Source organism: Radiomyces spectabilis (assembly GCF_025331425.1).
Source record: "Radiomyces spectabilis strain NRRL 2753 chromosome Unknown BYT42scaffold_3, whole genome shotgun sequence".
Lineage (NCBI taxonomy): Eukaryota > Fungi > Mucoromycota > Mucoromycetes > Mucorales > Radiomycetaceae > Radiomyces > Radiomyces spectabilis.
In genome coordinates, this window is record NW_026251928.1 from 1,011,321 (window position 1) to 1,029,321 (window position 18,001).

General features: G+C 41.9%; 7 protein-coding genes across 7 annotated transcripts; 1 reads left to right on the forward strand and 6 right to left on the reverse strand.

Annotated features, from left to right (window-relative positions):
• Positions 1-322: 322 nt before the first annotated feature.
• On the reverse strand, positions 323-1,122 carry BYT42DRAFT_543641 (Dbl homology domain-containing protein; the record flags this gene model as incomplete). The annotated part of the gene is made up of 4 exons (XM_051565707.1): positions 323-426; positions 529-625; positions 694-996; positions 1,063-1,122. 4 exons carry the CDS (start codon positions 1,120-1,122, stop codon positions 323-325), a joined length of 564 nt encoding a protein of 187 aa, XP_051426128.1.
• Positions 1,067-1,839, reverse strand: BYT42DRAFT_230291 (uncharacterized protein). The gene has a single exon (XM_051562617.1). The coding sequence runs from the start codon at positions 1,756-1,758 to the stop codon at positions 1,204-1,206; it is 555 nt and encodes a 184-aa protein (XP_051426129.1). The 5' UTR covers positions 1,759-1,839; the 3' UTR covers positions 1,067-1,203.
• Positions 1,840-1,921: 82 nt separating this feature from the next.
• BYT42DRAFT_543642 (kinase-like domain-containing protein) lies at positions 1,922-3,496 on the reverse strand (the record flags this gene model as incomplete). The annotated part of the gene is made up of 4 exons (XM_051565708.1): positions 1,922-2,044; positions 2,174-2,789; positions 2,933-3,101; positions 3,163-3,496. The coding sequence occupies 4 exons, from the start codon at positions 3,494-3,496 to the stop codon at positions 1,922-1,924; spliced, it is 1,242 nt and encodes a 413-aa protein (XP_051426130.1).
• Positions 3,497-4,053: 557 nt separating this feature from the next.
• BYT42DRAFT_559678 (HRDC-like protein) lies at positions 4,054-5,385 on the reverse strand. The gene is made up of 5 exons (XM_051567149.1): positions 5,021-5,385; positions 4,854-4,953; positions 4,705-4,782; positions 4,476-4,571; positions 4,054-4,413 (listed from the first exon to the last, which is right to left on the reverse strand). The coding sequence occupies exons 1-5, from the start codon at positions 5,094-5,096 to the stop codon at positions 4,335-4,337; spliced, it is 429 nt and encodes a 142-aa protein (XP_051426131.1). The 5' UTR covers positions 5,097-5,385; the 3' UTR covers positions 4,054-4,334.
• Positions 5,386-9,054: 3,669 nt separating this feature from the next.
• BYT42DRAFT_491668 (uncharacterized protein) lies at positions 9,055-9,989 on the reverse strand (the record flags this gene model as incomplete). The annotated part of the gene is made up of 2 exons (XM_051564097.1): positions 9,055-9,121; positions 9,184-9,989. The coding sequence occupies 2 exons, from the start codon at positions 9,987-9,989 to the stop codon at positions 9,055-9,057; spliced, it is 873 nt and encodes a 290-aa protein (XP_051426132.1).
• A 1,110-nt stretch (positions 9,990-11,099) lies between these two features.
• Positions 11,100-12,958, reverse strand: BYT42DRAFT_602874 (uncharacterized protein). Its single transcript, XM_051571063.1, has 4 exons — positions 12,796-12,958; positions 12,079-12,711; positions 11,825-11,997; positions 11,100-11,732 (listed from the first exon to the last, which is right to left on the reverse strand). The coding sequence occupies exons 1-4, from the start codon at positions 12,812-12,814 to the stop codon at positions 11,463-11,465; spliced, it is 1,095 nt and encodes a 364-aa protein (XP_051426133.1). The 5' UTR covers positions 12,815-12,958; the 3' UTR covers positions 11,100-11,462.
• A 560-nt stretch (positions 12,959-13,518) lies between these two features.
• Positions 13,519-14,509, forward strand: BYT42DRAFT_611384 (fork head domain-containing protein; the record flags this gene model as incomplete). Its single annotated transcript, XM_051571495.1, has 2 exons — positions 13,519-13,959; positions 14,042-14,509. The coding sequence occupies 2 exons, from the start codon at positions 13,519-13,521 to the stop codon at positions 14,507-14,509; spliced, it is 909 nt and encodes a 302-aa protein (XP_051426134.1).
• Positions 14,510-18,001: the final 3,492 nt, after the last annotated feature.

Here is an 18,001-nt window from a genome sequence, read left to right on the forward strand (position 1 = left end):
TTAGATAAGAAAAGGCAGCCTAGTCGCATGAAATGATTCCATGTCGAGTTGTCGACGCTCTTTCGTGATGTCCCTCAAACTTGTACCTCTGGGTCTTGCACGAACATGGCTCTGTCACAGCAAGTAAGCCTTGTCGCATTCTTTAGGTCAATCACGAAAAATCAGAAATGGAGGATTAACAAAAATTGTACATTTTCTTTTTTTACGATTGACAAGTACGGAGGATTGCAGTTGGTTTTTTTAAATGTGGGGGTATAACTTTTTTAGTTGAGAGAAAAATTGAGTTGGATGGAATATACAAGAGTGAAAGACCGGGAAAAATTCACTGGATATCATTCATGGCCCAGGCCAATGCGCTGAGTGATTTGAGAGCTCGGTCGAGGTAGGGATAGTCCAAGTGGGAGGGAGAGGTACGTTTCTTCAGATCTAGATGAATCCATGAAAAAAGTGAGTCACCAGCGAATCCAAAAAAAAGCACGAGCCATGCGCCAAATGATGTGATGGTCAGTGAGTTTTTTTTTTGTTTACCTTTCAACAGGAGACAGTAACGGGTGATCCGTTGAATGGGGGCAATCATGTAGTCTGATAACCCCATTCGGTTGGTTTCCTTTTTCCGCAAGGAATTCTATTAGTTCGAATGATGTCAGTACAGGTAGCCTGAGAAAAATAAAGGTGAGAAATTGTTGCACTCACCTGCACAAGTTGACGGTACACAATATTATCGGCGGTTTTGGCAAGGCACTTTTGCAACTTTGAGAAATTGACAGCGTAAAAAATATAAACCGCGAACTGATCTTCCAGATCACAAAATACGCGCCCAATGCCTTGACCACTATGTTCGGTGGCGTAGTGAATGGTGTCATGCAATCGACAAAACAAGGCCGTGGATAAAATAATTAATTGGGGTATAAACGCAAAAATGACTTCCACATCCTCCATCCTGACTAATGGTCGCGGTCGTTGTTTGGCCGCTGAATGCAGCGGATTCATGAACTCCTACCAAAAGCGGTTATTTTCTCATCTGAAGGAGCACCAAAAAAAAATGTCAAGAACAGACTATACCTTTTTGATGATCATTAAATGATCTAAATAAGTAGCTTCGGTAGACAACAATTCGGTCATGATGAAATGCGATAAATGCGAGGCCGTGACCCCCTAAAACGGGTAATCAGTGAGCATTGACCGATCGAATTTTGGCAGAATTTATAATTTTTTCGTCATTATTTTTTTTCCCTGATTTTGCGCGTCTACCATGGCAAAAATTGGATGATAAAGTACCTTTTCTATAGGCTCCTTTTGTTCCATCGATGATTCTAATGTGCTTCTCCAGATTTCCAGGCCTTTTTGCACTTTCCAACACGTTGATCGATAAAGCAAGGCCTCCGAAGAGAATAACAAACGTTTAAAACTAAGACGACGTTTGAACGATGACAATTTGGCGACGTGAAATCCATTGACGATTGACGGCAAAGTTCCGGGGTCCGAGTGAGTGGCGCTGGGGATCGAAAAGGACGGGGATCGTAAATCTTCACTGCAGTAGGACTCGTCATCGGGAAGAGACAATGACCGGTGTAACCCATCATCATTACCAAGGGGATGATTGATCCAGGAGGATGATTCATGCTTCTCGTCAGGGTAACATGGTGGTGACAGTGGTTCGAATGCAATGGGTGGATTATCCGATAAAACGTCCTCCAATACGTTGACCGCCCATTCTTTGGTATCGATGATGGAAATATAAGTAGAAAAAGAGGGCATGAATGAAAATTCCAAATAAAATAAGTATAGTACAAGAAATCAAAGGAAGAAGATGGCCAAAAAAAAATGGCAGAAATCAAAAAAATGCAATAATTAAGTAAGAAAAGAGACCAAGCGGAATGACAGAAGAGAAACGTTGGGAGATGAAAATGAGTGACACGGTTTAAAAGTCAGCAAAGAGTGAGCGATAAGGATCGCCATGTGATGCTTCTGCAGGCGGTTCTTCCGGATATTTTTCAAAGTTGCTTGTATCATAATCACTGGAATGCGCCGGAATCAAGGGTGCCTAAAAAAAAAAGAAGGATCATCTTGTTAGTGATATTCGCTCACATGGCAATCAACATACAACCAAAAAAAGGGATAATCCCAAACAAAAGATAAAAGAAGAAAAAATACAATCGTCATCGGCATTTACCCGCACTGTCTTATTCAGTAATCCTAGCCAATCCGTGTTACGTAGCCATTTGTGACGTTTGACGTCTTCTGCTCCACATTTCAGGTTACCCAAACGTCGTGTGCGATCGATGACAAGCAGTTTCTTGATCAGGTCTTTGGCGGTGCTGTCCATGTAATTGGGATACTGGACTTTGCCGCTCAGGATCCGTTCGTAGATCCCAAAATGATTGTCGTCGTAAAACGGTGGGTATCCGGCCAACATCTCAAAAATCAGGATTCCCAAGGACCACCAATCAACGGCCTTTCCGTGCCCTTTACTCTGAATAATTTCCGGGGCCAAGTACTCGGGGGTGCCGCAGAGGGTCCAGGTTCGATCCTGCAACCGTTTTGCAAAGCCAAAATCGGTGATCTTGATATGCCCTGTCCGGTCTAGTAATAGATTCTCCGGTTTCAAATCGCGATAAACCATGTTCTTGGAGTGCAAATAGTCCAGGGCCAGCACAATTTCGGCCGTATAGAATCGAGTCATCTCACTGGTAAACCGGCCTGCATTTCTCAAGTGCCGGAAAAGCTCTCCACCGAGTACATATTCCTGTACCATATACAGATTCTGTTCGTTCTGAAAAGTGCAATACCTGTTTGGCGGAGATTGAGTGGTTTCGATGAGCACAGATTAATTTAATTCCCCGTTACGATAGGATTGAGACACCCGCACCACCCAAAAGCTTTCCCACCCCAACCCGTTCCATGGCCATACTCGTCGCCAGGTCCCACTTACAGCTTGACAATGAACGGGAAATTCAGTTGTGATAATACTTGACGCTCGGAATTGATGTGTTCGACCTGTTTCAATTTCACAATGTCGGCTTTCTTCAAAATCTTGATAGCATAATACGATTTATCCTTTTTTTCTCGGGCCAGATACACTCGACCAAACGTGCCAGTGCCTATTTATGAGCATGAAATCAGGATCCATCGATGTGCCGACACCACAGTACCACTACTTACCCAAAGTTTCCAGCAGTTCATAATCGTGAACGGTGGAAGAAGATTTGGCATCAAAGGCTGAAGGTTGATTGTGCCAATGGTGAAGAGATTCGGGTCCATTGGCAGCAGTGGATAGAGATAGAGTGTCCTGACGATCGTCGGTTTTCTTGGAGAACATGCCTTGGATAGTGACGGTGGAACTGAAAGATATCGAAGGTATAGACGAGGGTTGCGAAGGGGAAGTGTGAAGCGTGGAATTGTCCGTACTCAGGTCGGGTGGTTCTTTTTCTGAACGTTCATGAGGTGTCCGTCTGAGTAATGAAGAAACTAGAGAAGTGATCAGCTTGAGCGACATGGCAATAACAACCACAAGAACGGATTTCGGTAAATAAAAAGGGGGAGAAAAAAAAAGAGAGTCGGATTAACGCAAGGATTTACTGCAAAAAATGAAATTTAAAAAAGGAAGGACAAGAGAAAAGGGAAGAAAAAAGATTGGTGGATTTGGTTTTATAAAACCCAAAGAAATTAGATGCAGCTTCAGTGCCACGATAAAAGGGACAACCTCGTTCCTTCTTTTTTTTTATGTTCAAAAAAAAAGTGCCTCCCTCCCCCAATCTCCCCATCTTGGATTTGTCGTTCGGGTTGCACAAGGTCTGATCATTGCCCTGTGATAAAGTCAAAGGGTGAACAAGAGAATTCCCTCACCACATGATATGACGATGGTTTATCCGTAGCAAAAAAGAAATGAGGTTGGCAGTTCATATGGGCTCTTCAGTGATTTTTCCTAATCCATTACACCAAATCAACAGATAACCCTTTCATCGAGCTTCCTGCTTGTTTTGCTTTTTTCTGCATTTATTATCATACAATGACTTCACCCAATCACAAACAATGCATCTCCAGCGTGACTGAAAAAAAACCCTCCAAGCGACAAAAAGCATCATTTCCTGATGCAATCCATCGTAACTTCCCAAACTTATACTAAATTACTGCAAAGGTTGTCCGTTCCACGTGTATTTTTTATTGAACAATGGTGACGATGGTGTGTGTTTCGATCAGAGGGCATGTCAAGCAAAGATTATGTAGTGAATTTTTTTTTTCTGGTTTTTCTTGACTTGGATCAGGCTTTTACCAGTGGTTGATATGATACAAAATGAGATTGATTGTCAAGGAGGTTCGGCTTGGGATTGGTCTTAGCCTTGGAATTTTTTGATGGTAAGCATCTGGTTCAGCATTTCCTGTAACGGCTCGTCTTCAATTTTGTTCGCCAAGCTAACATTTTTGTATGTGTCAATTATCACATTCAACACGAACCACCTAGAAAAAGACCCTACCTTGGAATCAGCGCCTTGGCTTCTTCGGCATCTTCACAGCAGAGGTTGGCTATTTGAGCCACTTCAAACTGGGCCAAATCATCCTTGCCAAGCACCCTTTAATGTGTTTTTCCCCATCATCACTTAGTAAAACAACCAAGTATTGAAGAGAAATCACCTTTTTTCTCCCCTTCAAATGAACCCTCATTCGTTGCAGAATGATGACTGCAACAGAATTCAAAACACTTACTGTCGTACTTCACGCACAGAATCGCGATTGCTGAATCGGCTAAAAGTACGAACATATTCCAACGTTTTCGCCATGACACTAAACATTTTGGAGCGATTAAGATCATGGGCTCTGTACAAGTTCCTCTTCTTGAAATAATCTGTATCTACCCGGTAGTTTGTCGATTGAGACCGGCACGATTGGTGTCCTCTTGTGCTTCCAACAGAATTCGCACTTCTGATATATACAAGCACTGCGAGTTGATGAATTCTTCAAAGGCAACACATTTGTCAATGATCGCCGTCGTTGGCAACTTGTCTTTTTTGCAACTACACACCTTCTCCTAGCTTTAGAGTGGTAGCATCTTCGATCTCTGGACCGCCTCTTCGAAGATGTCGCTGTCGGGTGGTCATGGCAATTCAAGCAATGGAACTGCCTCGGCCGTACGATCGAAAAAAATGAAAAAGAGTGGTCCTAAAAATTGAAACGTCATCATGTCGTCGGAATTTTATTTTTCTCGTTCCTTTCATTTCATTGGACCATGTGTTCTGTCCTACTTTGGTATATAACAAGCCGTACACCCGCTGTGCCATGGATGCCACCTGCTACTGGACGTCGCCCCCTTACATTGAGCGACATTCGTCAGACAAAAGCCTAACGCGATACGGCATAACCTGGGCGGAACTCTTGATGGGACTTTGGTATATTAATGTCAATACTCTGGCATACCGTACAGTCATGATTTCCAAACATGTGTGCAGCAGCACTTATTGACCCCCTCAGTTCCGTCCCGCCCAAGGTTATGATAGATCTAGAATAATGTGTGGGAATATTGGGTATTTAAAAAAATGAGTTAGTAAGCTCTTTGATTGATTCAAATTTTCGTCAAGATATTTTACCTTTGTTATTTGAGTTTGCAATAGCCATTGATCGCTTGACATGACTTGGATTATATGACATTGAAAAAATTTGAATTAGTATACGTTCATTACATCATAGCAAAGGAAAAGAAATTGGACTTGCCTTTGAACCAAATGGTGTACCGGAAAAAAAAAAAGATGATACGGACCGCCAGGTAAGCTTCTTCTTCGATGCGGAAAATAAAATTGCTTCCAGGGACAGTTAAGCGATGGATCGGTGGTGTCAGCTTGAGCAGGCAAAAAATATTGACGTGGCCAGAAGTGACGGTAACTTCGAGTTGGATTCCAGATATCGAGAGTCCCCGAATAAAAAGAAAGAAACAAATAAAGTACATGATGATAAAAAAAACAATGGTTGCGTCAGTAAAAACCTCATAAAAAACCCTGTGGGAAAAAAAGAGGAAAAGACTGCGAGAAGAATATGTACATGAAATACAAAATACAAAATACAAACTATGAACTACAAATAAAATAATCGGGAAGACCTCTTGAATACCATATGATGAGAAGCAATCCAAAGGAGAGGAACATGAAGAGGACACGTAAGCGTTTTTCTGATTAAAAAGAGAGCCACACCACCAACGATGGCCTTTGACGTCATCCGGTTTCGCCAGATGGATGAATGGATGGTGAGAGAAAATCAACTTGTAGTATCCAGAACTTGTCAGGCGAAAAGAAAACGGAAACCGGAAGCTGGAAGAAGGATGGAAGTAAAGGAGAGGTAAGTCTGTTTTGCCGGAGCAAAATCGATGGTAGACCACTCGACGCTTACCTTTTTGAGGATGGTGGTCGATTTAACCAAGTTAGATACACGGGATAAGAATGGTCTGGATGATGGATGCGAATGGGATCTTGATACAATGATAGTGAGGGTTTATCAAGCAAACAGAAAGAGAGAGAGAAAATCAAAAGAGAAAACTGAAGACAAAAATATATGGTTTTCCATGGATGCAACAATAGTCACCCCACTGATGCATGAATTCATAGATCGAAGCACGTCTGCTTATGTATTATTCGATTCATTGAAAATTGAAATAGAATGAAAGGACATATACAGTATAACTGACAAAAAGAAACCAAATTGAATGATGCTACAGAAGAACGCCAGTCGTATCATCAACCACTTTTCTTCAAAAAGAGCTCTACTCACATTTTTATTCGAAAGACGACGATACTCAACTGGCGCAAACGGCATCTTGCTGCTGATTGTTTCGCCTATTATCGTGAAAGTGGGCAGCGAGGCATGGTTGAAAGATAAAAAAAAAACGTTTAACAGGTCCTGATAACTTAGTGTAGATCATGTGATTTACAAATTGCTAATTTTCCAAAGATTTTAATTATATAGAGACTAGTAGCGCCTGTTGATCTTAAAGATCACAAAGTTATGTTCTTTCGGTCTTAAGTTTGTTGTTAATCTGAGGCTAGTGGGAATAGTAGCTGATTAAAGATGCGTTTGGAATGGGATGCTCCACTTGCAATATTCAGAACTCCGCACTCGAATTTGGGTATCCAAAGGTCTCGCTTGATGGTACTCTAATCTTTTGTCAATAAGCGGTTGATTTTTCGGTAAGATTTAGTTGATGTGCGCATAAATCTTTGCGTATTCAATGGACAACAGAGTAGTACAGTCTCTTTTTCTTTTTTCCCGGGGGTCTTGCCCCCCCCTGACCTACCGCCACATAGCGATCATTTTCTTCATCCACGACAGAGGAACAACAATATGTACACAAAGTTAGGAACAGAAATAGTCAGACATCGTATAATATTAAATGGAGATACAAAAATAGATAACAGAAAAAATCGTACTTGGGGAAACATAGCATAAGGATAAAATCAAAAAAAACATAAGGACAAAAAAGCATACAGTAAAACATAAAGGTGAAGAATAACTTGAAAAATCATAGCAAAGGATGAAATCAAAGGAGCATAAGACAAAATACATACAGTAAAATATAAAAGAATAATAAAAACAACAACATAAGGGTAAAGACGCCACCAGGACCATCAACAAAGAACAATCGGGCTGATTCGTTGCTTCCATGCGTGACACTCTGGAGAATTGCGTGGTATACGGCATGTTGATAACGGTTTAGGTACTCGTGTGTTTGGGGAACATTGACAGCGTCGGCGATGAGATCGAATTGTTCTCTTACCAGTCTGGGCTGACGGCGAAGTGTGCTTCTGCCAATTTCTTGGCGATCAGGAAGAACAAAGCGATCGTAACTCAGCAGTGAACTCGATTGGCGGTTCAGATGCTCTTCAATGTCCAGCAAAGCGCGATCGTACACGATTTGGGGCGGCTCAATTTTGATGATCATTGTCTTGATTTTGATTGCTCCAAAAATGGAAATAGTCTTCTGCCAAATGCTAGCGGAACTGCATCCAAAGCGCAAACGGGTCAGGAGTCTGACATTTTCTGTCATTGCCGGCATGATACATTGCTGCTGCAGCACGATCGTGGTCCTTGTAAACATACTTGTACAGGTATTTGACGCTTTCCAGAGAAGTACAGGTTTCGACGTTAATGTGAGCGTTATATCTTGCACAGAGGTATCGATTGTGGGGAACAACCCATCTATGTCCAACTGGACATGGTTCTTGACCACAAAATCACCATTGTTGCGACGACGGTATAACGGGTAACCACTGTGATCTTCGATAGTAGCTTCATTGAAGGAGCGCGGGTAACGCTTTTTACATGAGCCGTTTTCCATGCAGGGAGACCTCGGATGCGCTGTTCCACAAGGACCGTGCATCATACATCTGCTGACGGTGTCGTACAGGAAATCTCTCTCTGTCCGGAAGTTCGGCACACACGATACGATCATAGTCATCAAGTGTTCTCGGCTTATCCTCCGGAGTAACACCAAAAGCAAATGAAGATGCAGTAAGCCTCGCTTCTAAAACTCCGCCGTGTGTACATGGGTAACGACTCTTCCCAAACATGGTTCTTCTTTAGATCTTCCATCAGAGCTTTACGCTTCATGTTATAAATTCGAGCGCAAAGGTCGGGCCGATCAACAGCTGTCTGGTTTCGTTTCAACCAATCATATATATTTTTTTTCAAAAATTACCCAATCAAAGCCGACAAATGTAGCAAAAAACCCAATGTGGCTGCCTTGTGACTGAAAATAAGCGCGCATAACTCCCAAACATTTTAATAAGGTTGAGATTGGATGGTTGCATGAAAACTTGGAAGGGAACAAAAAGAGAGCACAGACACGCAGTACACAGGCAAAGGCATACACAGCTGAGATATTTATCAGTTGTAAATTGGTTGAACCAGATTCATGTTGAATGACTTTCGAGTTGCTTCATTACAGTAATTGGGTCAAAGGGAGAGGCACGCTACTTGTATGCATGCTCCTTAAAACAGATATACATTCTCGATATATAATGAATGTTTTCTGTAATCTAAAGCTCTACAGGGTATCTAAAGAAAAAGGTATTATTATTCTGTTTTCGTCGGGGTTTCCACCAGCTCGTCTTGGTTGATATCGGTAATCCACATTGCCGCCCTATTCAAGTGTTTCCAGGTTAGATGTTTGGTCAGTTTTTTGCTGGTTTAAGATCTGCTTACCCGATTTGATTGGTATAAGAAAAGACAAAACCAGCAAAGGGAATCATCTCCAAGGCGGTGGCTAGCATACCGAAGCGAAGGTACTGTCCAAAGGCCTCCTCCACACGTTGTTGTCGTTTCTCGTCTGACCAGTGATGGAGATTAAAATAACGTTTGTGGGTCTCGCCACCTCGGAAAATGGCTTGGATGGCCACAAACGATGCAGGGCCAACCACAGGAACAAAATTTAAAGGCAAGGTGGCAAGGAATACGAGTGGCCGTAATAACGCGAGACGCCAACTGTCCGATTCTCTCGCTGTTAAAATCATGATATTTACAGGAGACAGGAAGGCGTGCTTTTTCATACGGGCCGATCCTGACTTGTCGTCCACTGTCCCCTCATGAGATTTTCTGGATGCTTCGGCCCGAGGAGGCAACCGCCCGCGTTCTTGAAGTACCGTGTCAAAAAAGCGATCTTGAACCGAGCCAACGAGAAACTGGTGCAGTTGGGCCACCACCGCGAACGATTCCATCAGACAAAGCAAACCACCGGTAATCGAGGCTCCAATGCCTGCAAACCATGCGTCTTGCGGTCGCCATTCCAGGTAGATCCGGGAAGCCAACTGAGCTTGCGGACCAAACCCATACCGAACAATAGGCACAATGGCCACTAAACTCAGTACGCTGGCTTTCACAGCAGACGACAAGATGGGCCCTGCAATGCGACGCGGATGGTGGATAAAGTGAAGCACGCCTCGGAAGGGATAGGCCACCGCAGGTAATGGTCCCTCTAGTCGCGTTTTCAAAGCAGCTGCCACAGTGGTCATGATGGGATGAGTGAAAATATTTCAGCGCGCCGTGCGTGATACCTTTGAGCCGATGTTTCTGAATCCCCTTTCCGTTTGAAAAGCCGATTTTCGGAGACAACTGTTTTCTCAAATTGTCAATGATGGTTACCATGGTTTTGCTGATCTTTTTTCACTAGCGCTATAGTTTAAGACTTGGAAATTCTGTTTTGCAGATCGATCGTGGTTTTTCATGTAACCTGACAACCAAACCGATATTCCAAATTTTTCAAGCTGTCCTTTTTCGAAACATTCGATTTTCTGTTGGCTTGAATTAGTCAGCTTCCGGCATGATGCCTTACAATCAAACTTTTTATATACAAAATTTAGAAGTTCCATCGTGCGTATGTGATAGAGTGGAATCATTTGCCGTTCTTGTTATGCTGTCATTCTGTCAAGGGTCATTTCTACAAAGAAACAAAACATATGCCCAAGCACATGCCAGTAGTATGGTTGGTGGCACAGAAAATGTGGAAAAAGATTCGCGGGGCAATCATTGGTTTCTGCAGCAACCTTTCAACGCATTGATCATCCGCTTCTTTTCTTTCGTTGCATGTTGTGCATGAAACAAGCGACGCGTTTTTAGAGCGGCTGAATGCCAAAAAACAAAAGACCGGTGACTGAAACTGATAGTGCAAGTCCGCTTGGCAAGGTTTATCCGCCCTCATTTTATTACAGTCCATGCGTTTATACACAAGTTTGGATTCTGTTTGGAATCTTCCAAATTAAAAAACAAAGTATACTTTCAAAACTTAAAACCAACAGTTTGGGAAGAACCCCCGATTGTTTGAGTTTGCCATGCCCAGTGCAGTGCTAAATGACCAACGTCAACAAGCGGCCGGAACAATGACGTTATAGAGATCTTTCTGGAGCATGTTCATTTCCATAAGCTTCCAAGGGTGTACACAAAAATCTCCATTTAGCATTCCATCGTATTCTCGACCACAACACATATCCGAAAACATGACAATTACGGACAATGGCATATTTTGACCCATCAGTTGCCCTATTTTCCATAAAGAATGACCATCAATGCCACAAATGGTCACTGTTATTCGATCGATCGATCTTCAACAAACAAATTTTATATAGAGTTTGGTTCCAATGAGATTTTATATCAAAAAAAAGTATGATTTGCAAATTATTTCCGGGAAGCTTTACATATATATACATCGTGAATAAAATAAAGAAAAAAGACGGTGAACAGAGCAAGAAACTGGAAAATGAATAGCAGCAAAAATTGAATGATGAAAGAAAGGAACAGGGACAATGATGGATAAAAAAAGAGGGTAGGCGTAAAAATAAAAAGCAAGAGAAACCTGTCCAAGAGTTCAATGAAATATAGAGAAATGAGAAATAAAAACAAAGAAAAGCGAAAGATGGCATAAAAAGAACAAGAGAAAAATGAGATGGGATAAATGAGGTCTTAAGACCGATGTGGGGTGGGAACCAATCTTAACCGGATGTGGAGGTTAATGGATAAGAAGGTGTCATGAAATAATCGGGTTTACCCATCGACATGTAGGCCGATAAATGGGAACGGTCAGGCATGCCTGGGGCGGAATCTTGCATATACTGCATATCATAGTGAAGGTCATTGCTGCGAGATACAGCCGCCGCGGCTGCCGCGGCTGTTGCTGCAGCAGCAGGGGTGCGAAGGGAAGGGGAACCCATAATGGATGGGTCTGACGTCAGTTGCTCAGAAGTACGTTTGAGATAAGTTTGCTAAAATGGAAAAAGAAGAAGAAAAATACAAGTCAGTTTTCCAAGTATGGTAACTAGGTCAATTATGTCAATTGCCCAAAAGGAAAACTTACCACAGCCGTGCAATTGCAGTTGCTGTGAGCCAACAGTTGATTGCGTAAAAACATGCTTTCTTCGCGCAGTTGCATCACGATGGCTTGCAATTCTTTGTGTTGATTAATGACTTGATCCGATCGATATTCAAGTTCTTGCATCCATTTCTTCTTCTTTTGGCGACATTTGAAGGCTAAAAACAATAATAAATAAGAAATTTAATTTTCTTTTTTGGCCGTTTAAAACTTGTTATGATCTGGTCAAAATTGTTTACCTGCAACACGATTACGTTCCAAAAATCGTTTGCGTTGTTCTTCGGCGTCGTCGCCTTCAAATACGATGCGACGTTTGCGTCCGCTGGAAGCGGCATTACCGCTGGAACTGGACGATTCGCTCTCGAGGTCGTCGTCGAGATCTTGCTCCTTGAGTGCTTTGGCGGCGTTTCTCTTGGCAGCACGCGCTCGAGGAAGCGACTGACCATCTTCCTGTCGGAATACGTAAGCATCGGGAAGAGGGGTTTCTTCGATTTTGGTCGCCGGTTTTTCAGATGACATGGTGTGCGGTTTTCCCATGGCATATTGTGAAGGAGGAGAATTTTGCAATGGTTCCAGTTCCTTGGGACTCACCGAGGACTCAATTGAAGGAGTTCGGCTCGCTGTCACCGGAGGAGTGGGAGGGATGCTTTCAGTTGGTGACGCTTCGTTCACCGGGGTTTCGTTGGGCTGACATTCAGGACTGTGTGGTGCTGCCCATGTGTCGGCTTGTGGTTGGGATTGTTTGTTGTTGGAAGAATTATTGAATTGGGCTTCAAAAGGATCAACTTCTCCCATGATGCCAAGGGTGGAGATGTTCCATTCATCGCATTCCATCAAAAAACGAGTGGGAGTAGGCAAGTCATACGAAGAATCTATAATGAAAATTTATCCGTCAAACATTTGGATTCTTTGCTGTTCGTCATAGGTATATGTGTCTGAAAAGATGGATAGGTTACCTTCGTGAGCAGTCTGCATGGTTAATAAGATATCAATTGGAAAGAGAAGATAGTTTTTGTGTATAAACAGTGTTATATTATGTGAAGGAAATGATCAATTGGAACAGGGCTTTCTTTCTTTTCTTTTTTTTTCTGCACGTCGGGGAGTACTTATATAACAATGGGGAAAGACGGGCGGTCAGTGAAAGCACGCGTCGAAACCTAACGGCGCTTCAAATAGGAGATCAGCACGGGTGACATGTTAAGAAACGATGTTTCGGAGTTCCATGACATCACTTGGATCGACTTTTCATCGTGATCACTTTTTTTCCACTATCTTTATGACAGCCCAAAAAAAAAGAAAAAAAAATGTACTATGCAAGAGTATTGATATCATTGTCAGATGGATAAACGATCATTTGGAAATCACTGCAGTGATACTCATTCCCCTAAAATTTTACGAGGAAAACTCTGAAAGCAAACAAATAATACGGAAATTTTGCTTGAGTTCATATAATTTTAACCCTACAGAACAGTGAAGAAGCTTTTTTTTTCGGTTGGTTTTTGGAATTGCTTGTAAACGGTTGAGTCCCCCTATTGTAGTCCCCCACAGTCATTACTTATCACTGAACCCCCCCCCCCCACAACGCTGACGCCGTTCAACAGCATTTCCAAAAAACAAAAAGTAGTCATTGTTAAACCTTTGCCCGCTCCATTGGCCAGTCTACCGAGCCTAAGGGGGAAATGAATATCCACCACTTTGTGTCGGACTGCCCATTGGCTATAGAGGACACCTCGCCAAGCACACAAGATAAGCTGAACAATGAGTATCATCATCACCTCTCTTCCAAGGATAAATTGACCTATGGACCGTTTCTTCAATCTACTTGGAAACACAATTTCCTTCGTCCCAACTCGTCACCGCCTTTATCACCCTTTCAAGAAGAACCTCCATCCCAGCCACAACCACAACCACAACAGTTTTCCCGTCGATCTAGCACGGACCTCTTTGTCGGAGCTTCACGAATGCAACGAAAGCGTCGACGACCCCCACACTCGTACGCGTCCATTATTGCACATGCCATCCTCAGCAGCAAAGATCAGAAAATGACCTTGCGAGATATCTACACATGGGTTCAGACCATGTATCCGAATCTGTACAAGGTCAACGAAGCCGGTTGGCAGGTAAGCTATTCTAAAAGCGGAATTCCGAAGAAAATCTCACCCAGATGTTTGAATTTTTGTTTTTTTCTTTTGGGTTCGACAGAATACAATTCGCCATAATCTTTCGTTGAATCGATGTTTCTTGAAGTTTCCCCGATCACCAACCCAAAACGGCAAACCTAAAGGGAAGGGCGGGTATTGGGGGATTGATATCGATCAACTTTCCAACACAGCTTTTGGAAGGCATATCCTGGACACTGGTACTCCAGGTGGTTTCGAGTATTTCGATCATGTTTCACCGATTTATGGCGCCGACTCCTCCACCACTACAGACAGCTCCATGCATCCGTGGCCAGCACGCCATTCCACGACAAAAACCATGCAGACAGTGGAAACCATGCATCCCATAGATCCTCCACACCGGTCTCCGGAACCATTGCCGTCATTCCATGTGAACTGTGACCATGGCACCTCATTGCACGACTATGAAGACAGAGACTTCCAGCAGCAGCAAGTCGTGGTCAATCAATTTTATCCATCCCTGACGAATATTTGCAGCCTACTAGATTAGGCCAGATGGGATCGCACGGTTCATCAGTTTCGCCTACATATGGTGTGCCATCATCGAAAAAATGTGGAACATCGTACGAGATTTTTGGTTCCATTTTGGCTTTGGTTCATTCTCCGTCAAAAGTATGAAAAGAACAGTGAAATGCCAAATAGATTGTTTAAAAAGGTCCAAAGCTTAGTAAAAGGATTTGTTCTTTTTGACACTGTGAATAAAAATTGCATTGTTCAGATCAATAAAGAAAAAAAAGGTTTACCTTGTGCAACCAATCTAATCTCGATTTCCCATACGAGCATAATCATGAACGCTCAAACGACCGGAAAATTATTCTGGGTCTCATTTCCGGTCTAACTTGCTTAAGAAGTAGTTTGGTTTTTTTTTTTTTTTTTACTTCAGCACAGAAAGGCAATCATCCCAAAGTGTTGGTTCGCTCACTTTTTCCGTCGGTTATCTTTCAATCCGGCAATACCATACAAAAAAACCGCATGGTACAGGTCACTTGACACCTTATCTACGCGTGAACATTCTTGTGTCGACAAAGTGATAGACATTTCTAAATCGAAAAAAAAACCATGCATAATTTTTTAATAGAAATAAAACGAAACTATGCATGGTAAATGGTTCATTTTTCGTTAAAGCTGATACAACAGCTTTCCATCGTTTCAATGCGCTCACAGTGCGTCAGTATCGCTTTTTCTATGCAAATTATGCACCTTTGTGCTATGACTCCTTGTATCAAAAGTAATTCAGCAGCAACACTAACCCATTGGAGTTCTCTATACATACAAAAGAATTCATCTGGCTTCTATGTCGTTACTTTCGTCGCTGCAAACACCCTCGATCGAAATTTCTAAAGTTGACATTCCTTTTTTGGTGTTTGGCGGATTGGCGGAGTAATGTGGCACATACTAGTCGTGGGCAGATAGCTATCGTAAAATGGGGATCTGGATGAATTTTAGCAGGTTTAACGGTACAATACAATCTATCAAGTGGAGTTTATAACGATCTTCCCATTCAACGTCATTTGAGTAAGGCCAAACGAAAAAAAAAATTAAAATGAAGAGTTCCACTTTCCGATTCCCGAGGTTTCAGATACTTGACAACGACCTGGAACATGTGCCTGCCTTATATTCTAGACTTGCAAACAAGCAGTAGGGCAAGCCAGAAAAGAAAAGAATAAAGTGATGAGGCTAGTGGCTTTCATTGTAGCGTGGTGTCATTTGTTTCATCCAGGCTTGGAAACAGCATCCAGGCTACCATTACGTTCAAGTATTGGCAGCCCAAAGATGTGATATAGGCCACGATCGTATCCGAGCGGAAAAATTGACTTGAGTCAATGTCTGTCTTAGTGTCCTGGTAATCAGTCCATTGATCGAGCCCTGCTAAAAAAAAAACTGAAAATATATACAACGTGAAGAAACTGGATATGCATTTGGTAGTAAAAAAAAAAAAAAAGAAAGATCGCTGATCGACGGTCGCCTGTTGCTCCGAGAAAATGGGATGATACGGTGCCTCTGTCCTATGTGATGAGCATACTTCGGCATTGATTGACACTTGTGCATGCGACATGGATTTTGATGAGCTGCCTCTCTATTTTCTGGTTTGTTAAAATTGATCACCCTATTTTTTTTCGCTTTCCTTGCCTTTACCTAATGCGGATACAACTTAATAAAGCACCCCAATGCTGCAAGCTAATCACGTCAAGTTATTGTTGCGCTATGATATTATTCTAGTTCCTGGTCGTGAAAAATCCTTGCTTTGCTTTTTTTTTTTTTTGGTTTTGTCCAATGATCACCAATGCAATGCAACTGGAAAAAAAATATTCTTGTTATTGCAAGCAGCCCAAATCACGTTATTCTGCGTTAACCAGCATGTTCACCATGCGTTTTCTTTTTTCTTTTTAGCTGGTTATTCGTCTATCATTCAATGAATGGCGATAAATTACAGAAATAAGAATCATATTGCACGCTATTTATACAGAGTTCGATTACAGGGATTTTTCATATGAATAAGCGATATTTACATCATACATTCATCGTTCTTATTCAATGATTAAAAAATCTGTTTCTCAAAAATTATGCAATTCCTTCGTATTGCTGCAGTCTTTTTTCATTGACAGCAAACATCCGATTGCATTGCAATACAATTTTCCTGTAGGATGAGCTTTAATGCATTGTTTTCATCATGGAATCAATAGAATCGAAAAAGATATTCTCTTCTTCCTTGGGCCACGGAATAGAGTTTGCCACATTGTATAGATTCGATAGAGCAATATTGTCAAATAAAGAAACTTTTTACTCCGTATGAAAAAAGCTGTACAATGAAGTAATTGTTACTTCTATCATAGTCGTTATATATTGCGCCTCCCCCTTCAGCCCCTACGAATAGAACACCTTGGAAAACCTGCACTAATACTGTTTACTTGTTGTAGATGAAGACTTGTAAATGAACATGCTTAGACCATCGATCGGTAAAAATTACCATACATGGTACCCTTCTTCTTCCTGATTACATCACCGCATAAGGATTTCTGGGCTTGCTTTGAATTGCACGTTTAAGGAGAGCTTTTTCGCTTTTACTATCCATTTTATCGTCACGGATTGGCTGTTACGGTATGAAGCATCTGTATGATGATACATTTACAATGTGTTCTCCTTTTGTTCATATTTCTATCCATGGCGAGCCAGTTCCAAAACCATCATTTGGACCTTGCAGAATCGTGTGTTGAAGCGAAGCACTTTTTGGTTAACCATTATTACATCATGTCACGCCTAAGATACTGAAAATAGCGAGATGTGCTTCAACAACTTTTTTATTTTTTTTGCAATAGCCATATTTTTTCCCGGTTGGTTTCGTTAGATGGCATCTTTGGCGTTACACCGGGAAAGGGCACTTTTTTGTCACAGTAAAGCCGAATCACTCCAAAAAAAAAAAAAAAAAAAAAAAAAACATATAACAAACTGGGGAGATCGCGAACGCCATGTCCCAAGTTTCACAACGTAAAACGCTCCCTGATATGGACCGAATACCTGGGAGACACTTTTTGGCGGCATGAGATGGCCCGACTAGCTTTACATGGAATAGGTGCACGCGGATGTCGAGTCCCAGCCCCAGCATCTGATAAAGGTCATGGGCTTTGGCCAGATAACTTAGTTTTCTCGAGGCAATTCCAGTGAAAAGCAAACTTGTTCGCAATGAATCGCCCAGAACTGAGGTTGTACACTCAAAAGATGCCTTTTATGGGTTGACATTTTCCGATCTACGCGGTCTTATCTATGTATCTCTCAAAACGGTTGCACTGATACCAACTCCGTAGCACAGATCATCCTTTTACGAGGCTCGAAAGAGTCATTCAAAACAAAACCCTTCGTAGTCTTGTATTATTCTACAGAGTCAATACCCGTTACCCATTACCAACGACAGTCATTTTCCAGCTATTAAAAATACCATCTCCTTTTCTTCTTGTTCATGACTGTAATTAAGTTTTGTCTCTTT

What these genes read in the sequence shown, in the direction of transcription:
- BYT42DRAFT_230291 (XM_051562617.1), bottom strand. Translation starts at nt 1,758, where the DNA reads ATGCCCTCTTTTTCTACTTATATTTCCATCATCGATACCAAAGAATGG.
- BYT42DRAFT_559678 (XM_051567149.1), bottom strand. Translation starts at nt 5,096, where the DNA reads ATGACCACCCGACAGCGACATCTTCGAAGAGGCGGTCCAGAGATCGAA. An exon ending in TCTGTGCGTGAAGTACGACA is followed by an intron (nt 4,572 to 4,704) that starts GTAAGTGTTTTG and finishes AACACATTAAAG; the next exon opens with GGTGCTTGGCAAGGATGATT. An exon ending in GCCAAGGCGCTGATTCCAAG is followed by an intron (nt 4,414 to 4,475) that starts GTAGGGTCTTTT and finishes CAAAAATGTTAG; the next exon opens with CTTGGCGAACAAAATTGAAG.
- BYT42DRAFT_602874 (XM_051571063.1), bottom strand. An exon ending in GGAACGTAATCGTGTTGCAG is followed by an intron (nt 11,998 to 12,078) that starts GTAAACAATTTT and finishes TATTGTTTTTAG; the next exon opens with CCTTCAAATGTCGCCAAAAG. An exon ending in ACTGCAATTGCACGGCTGTG is followed by an intron (nt 11,733 to 11,824) that starts GTAAGTTTTCCT and finishes TTTCCATTTTAG; the next exon opens with CAAACTTATCTCAAACGTAC.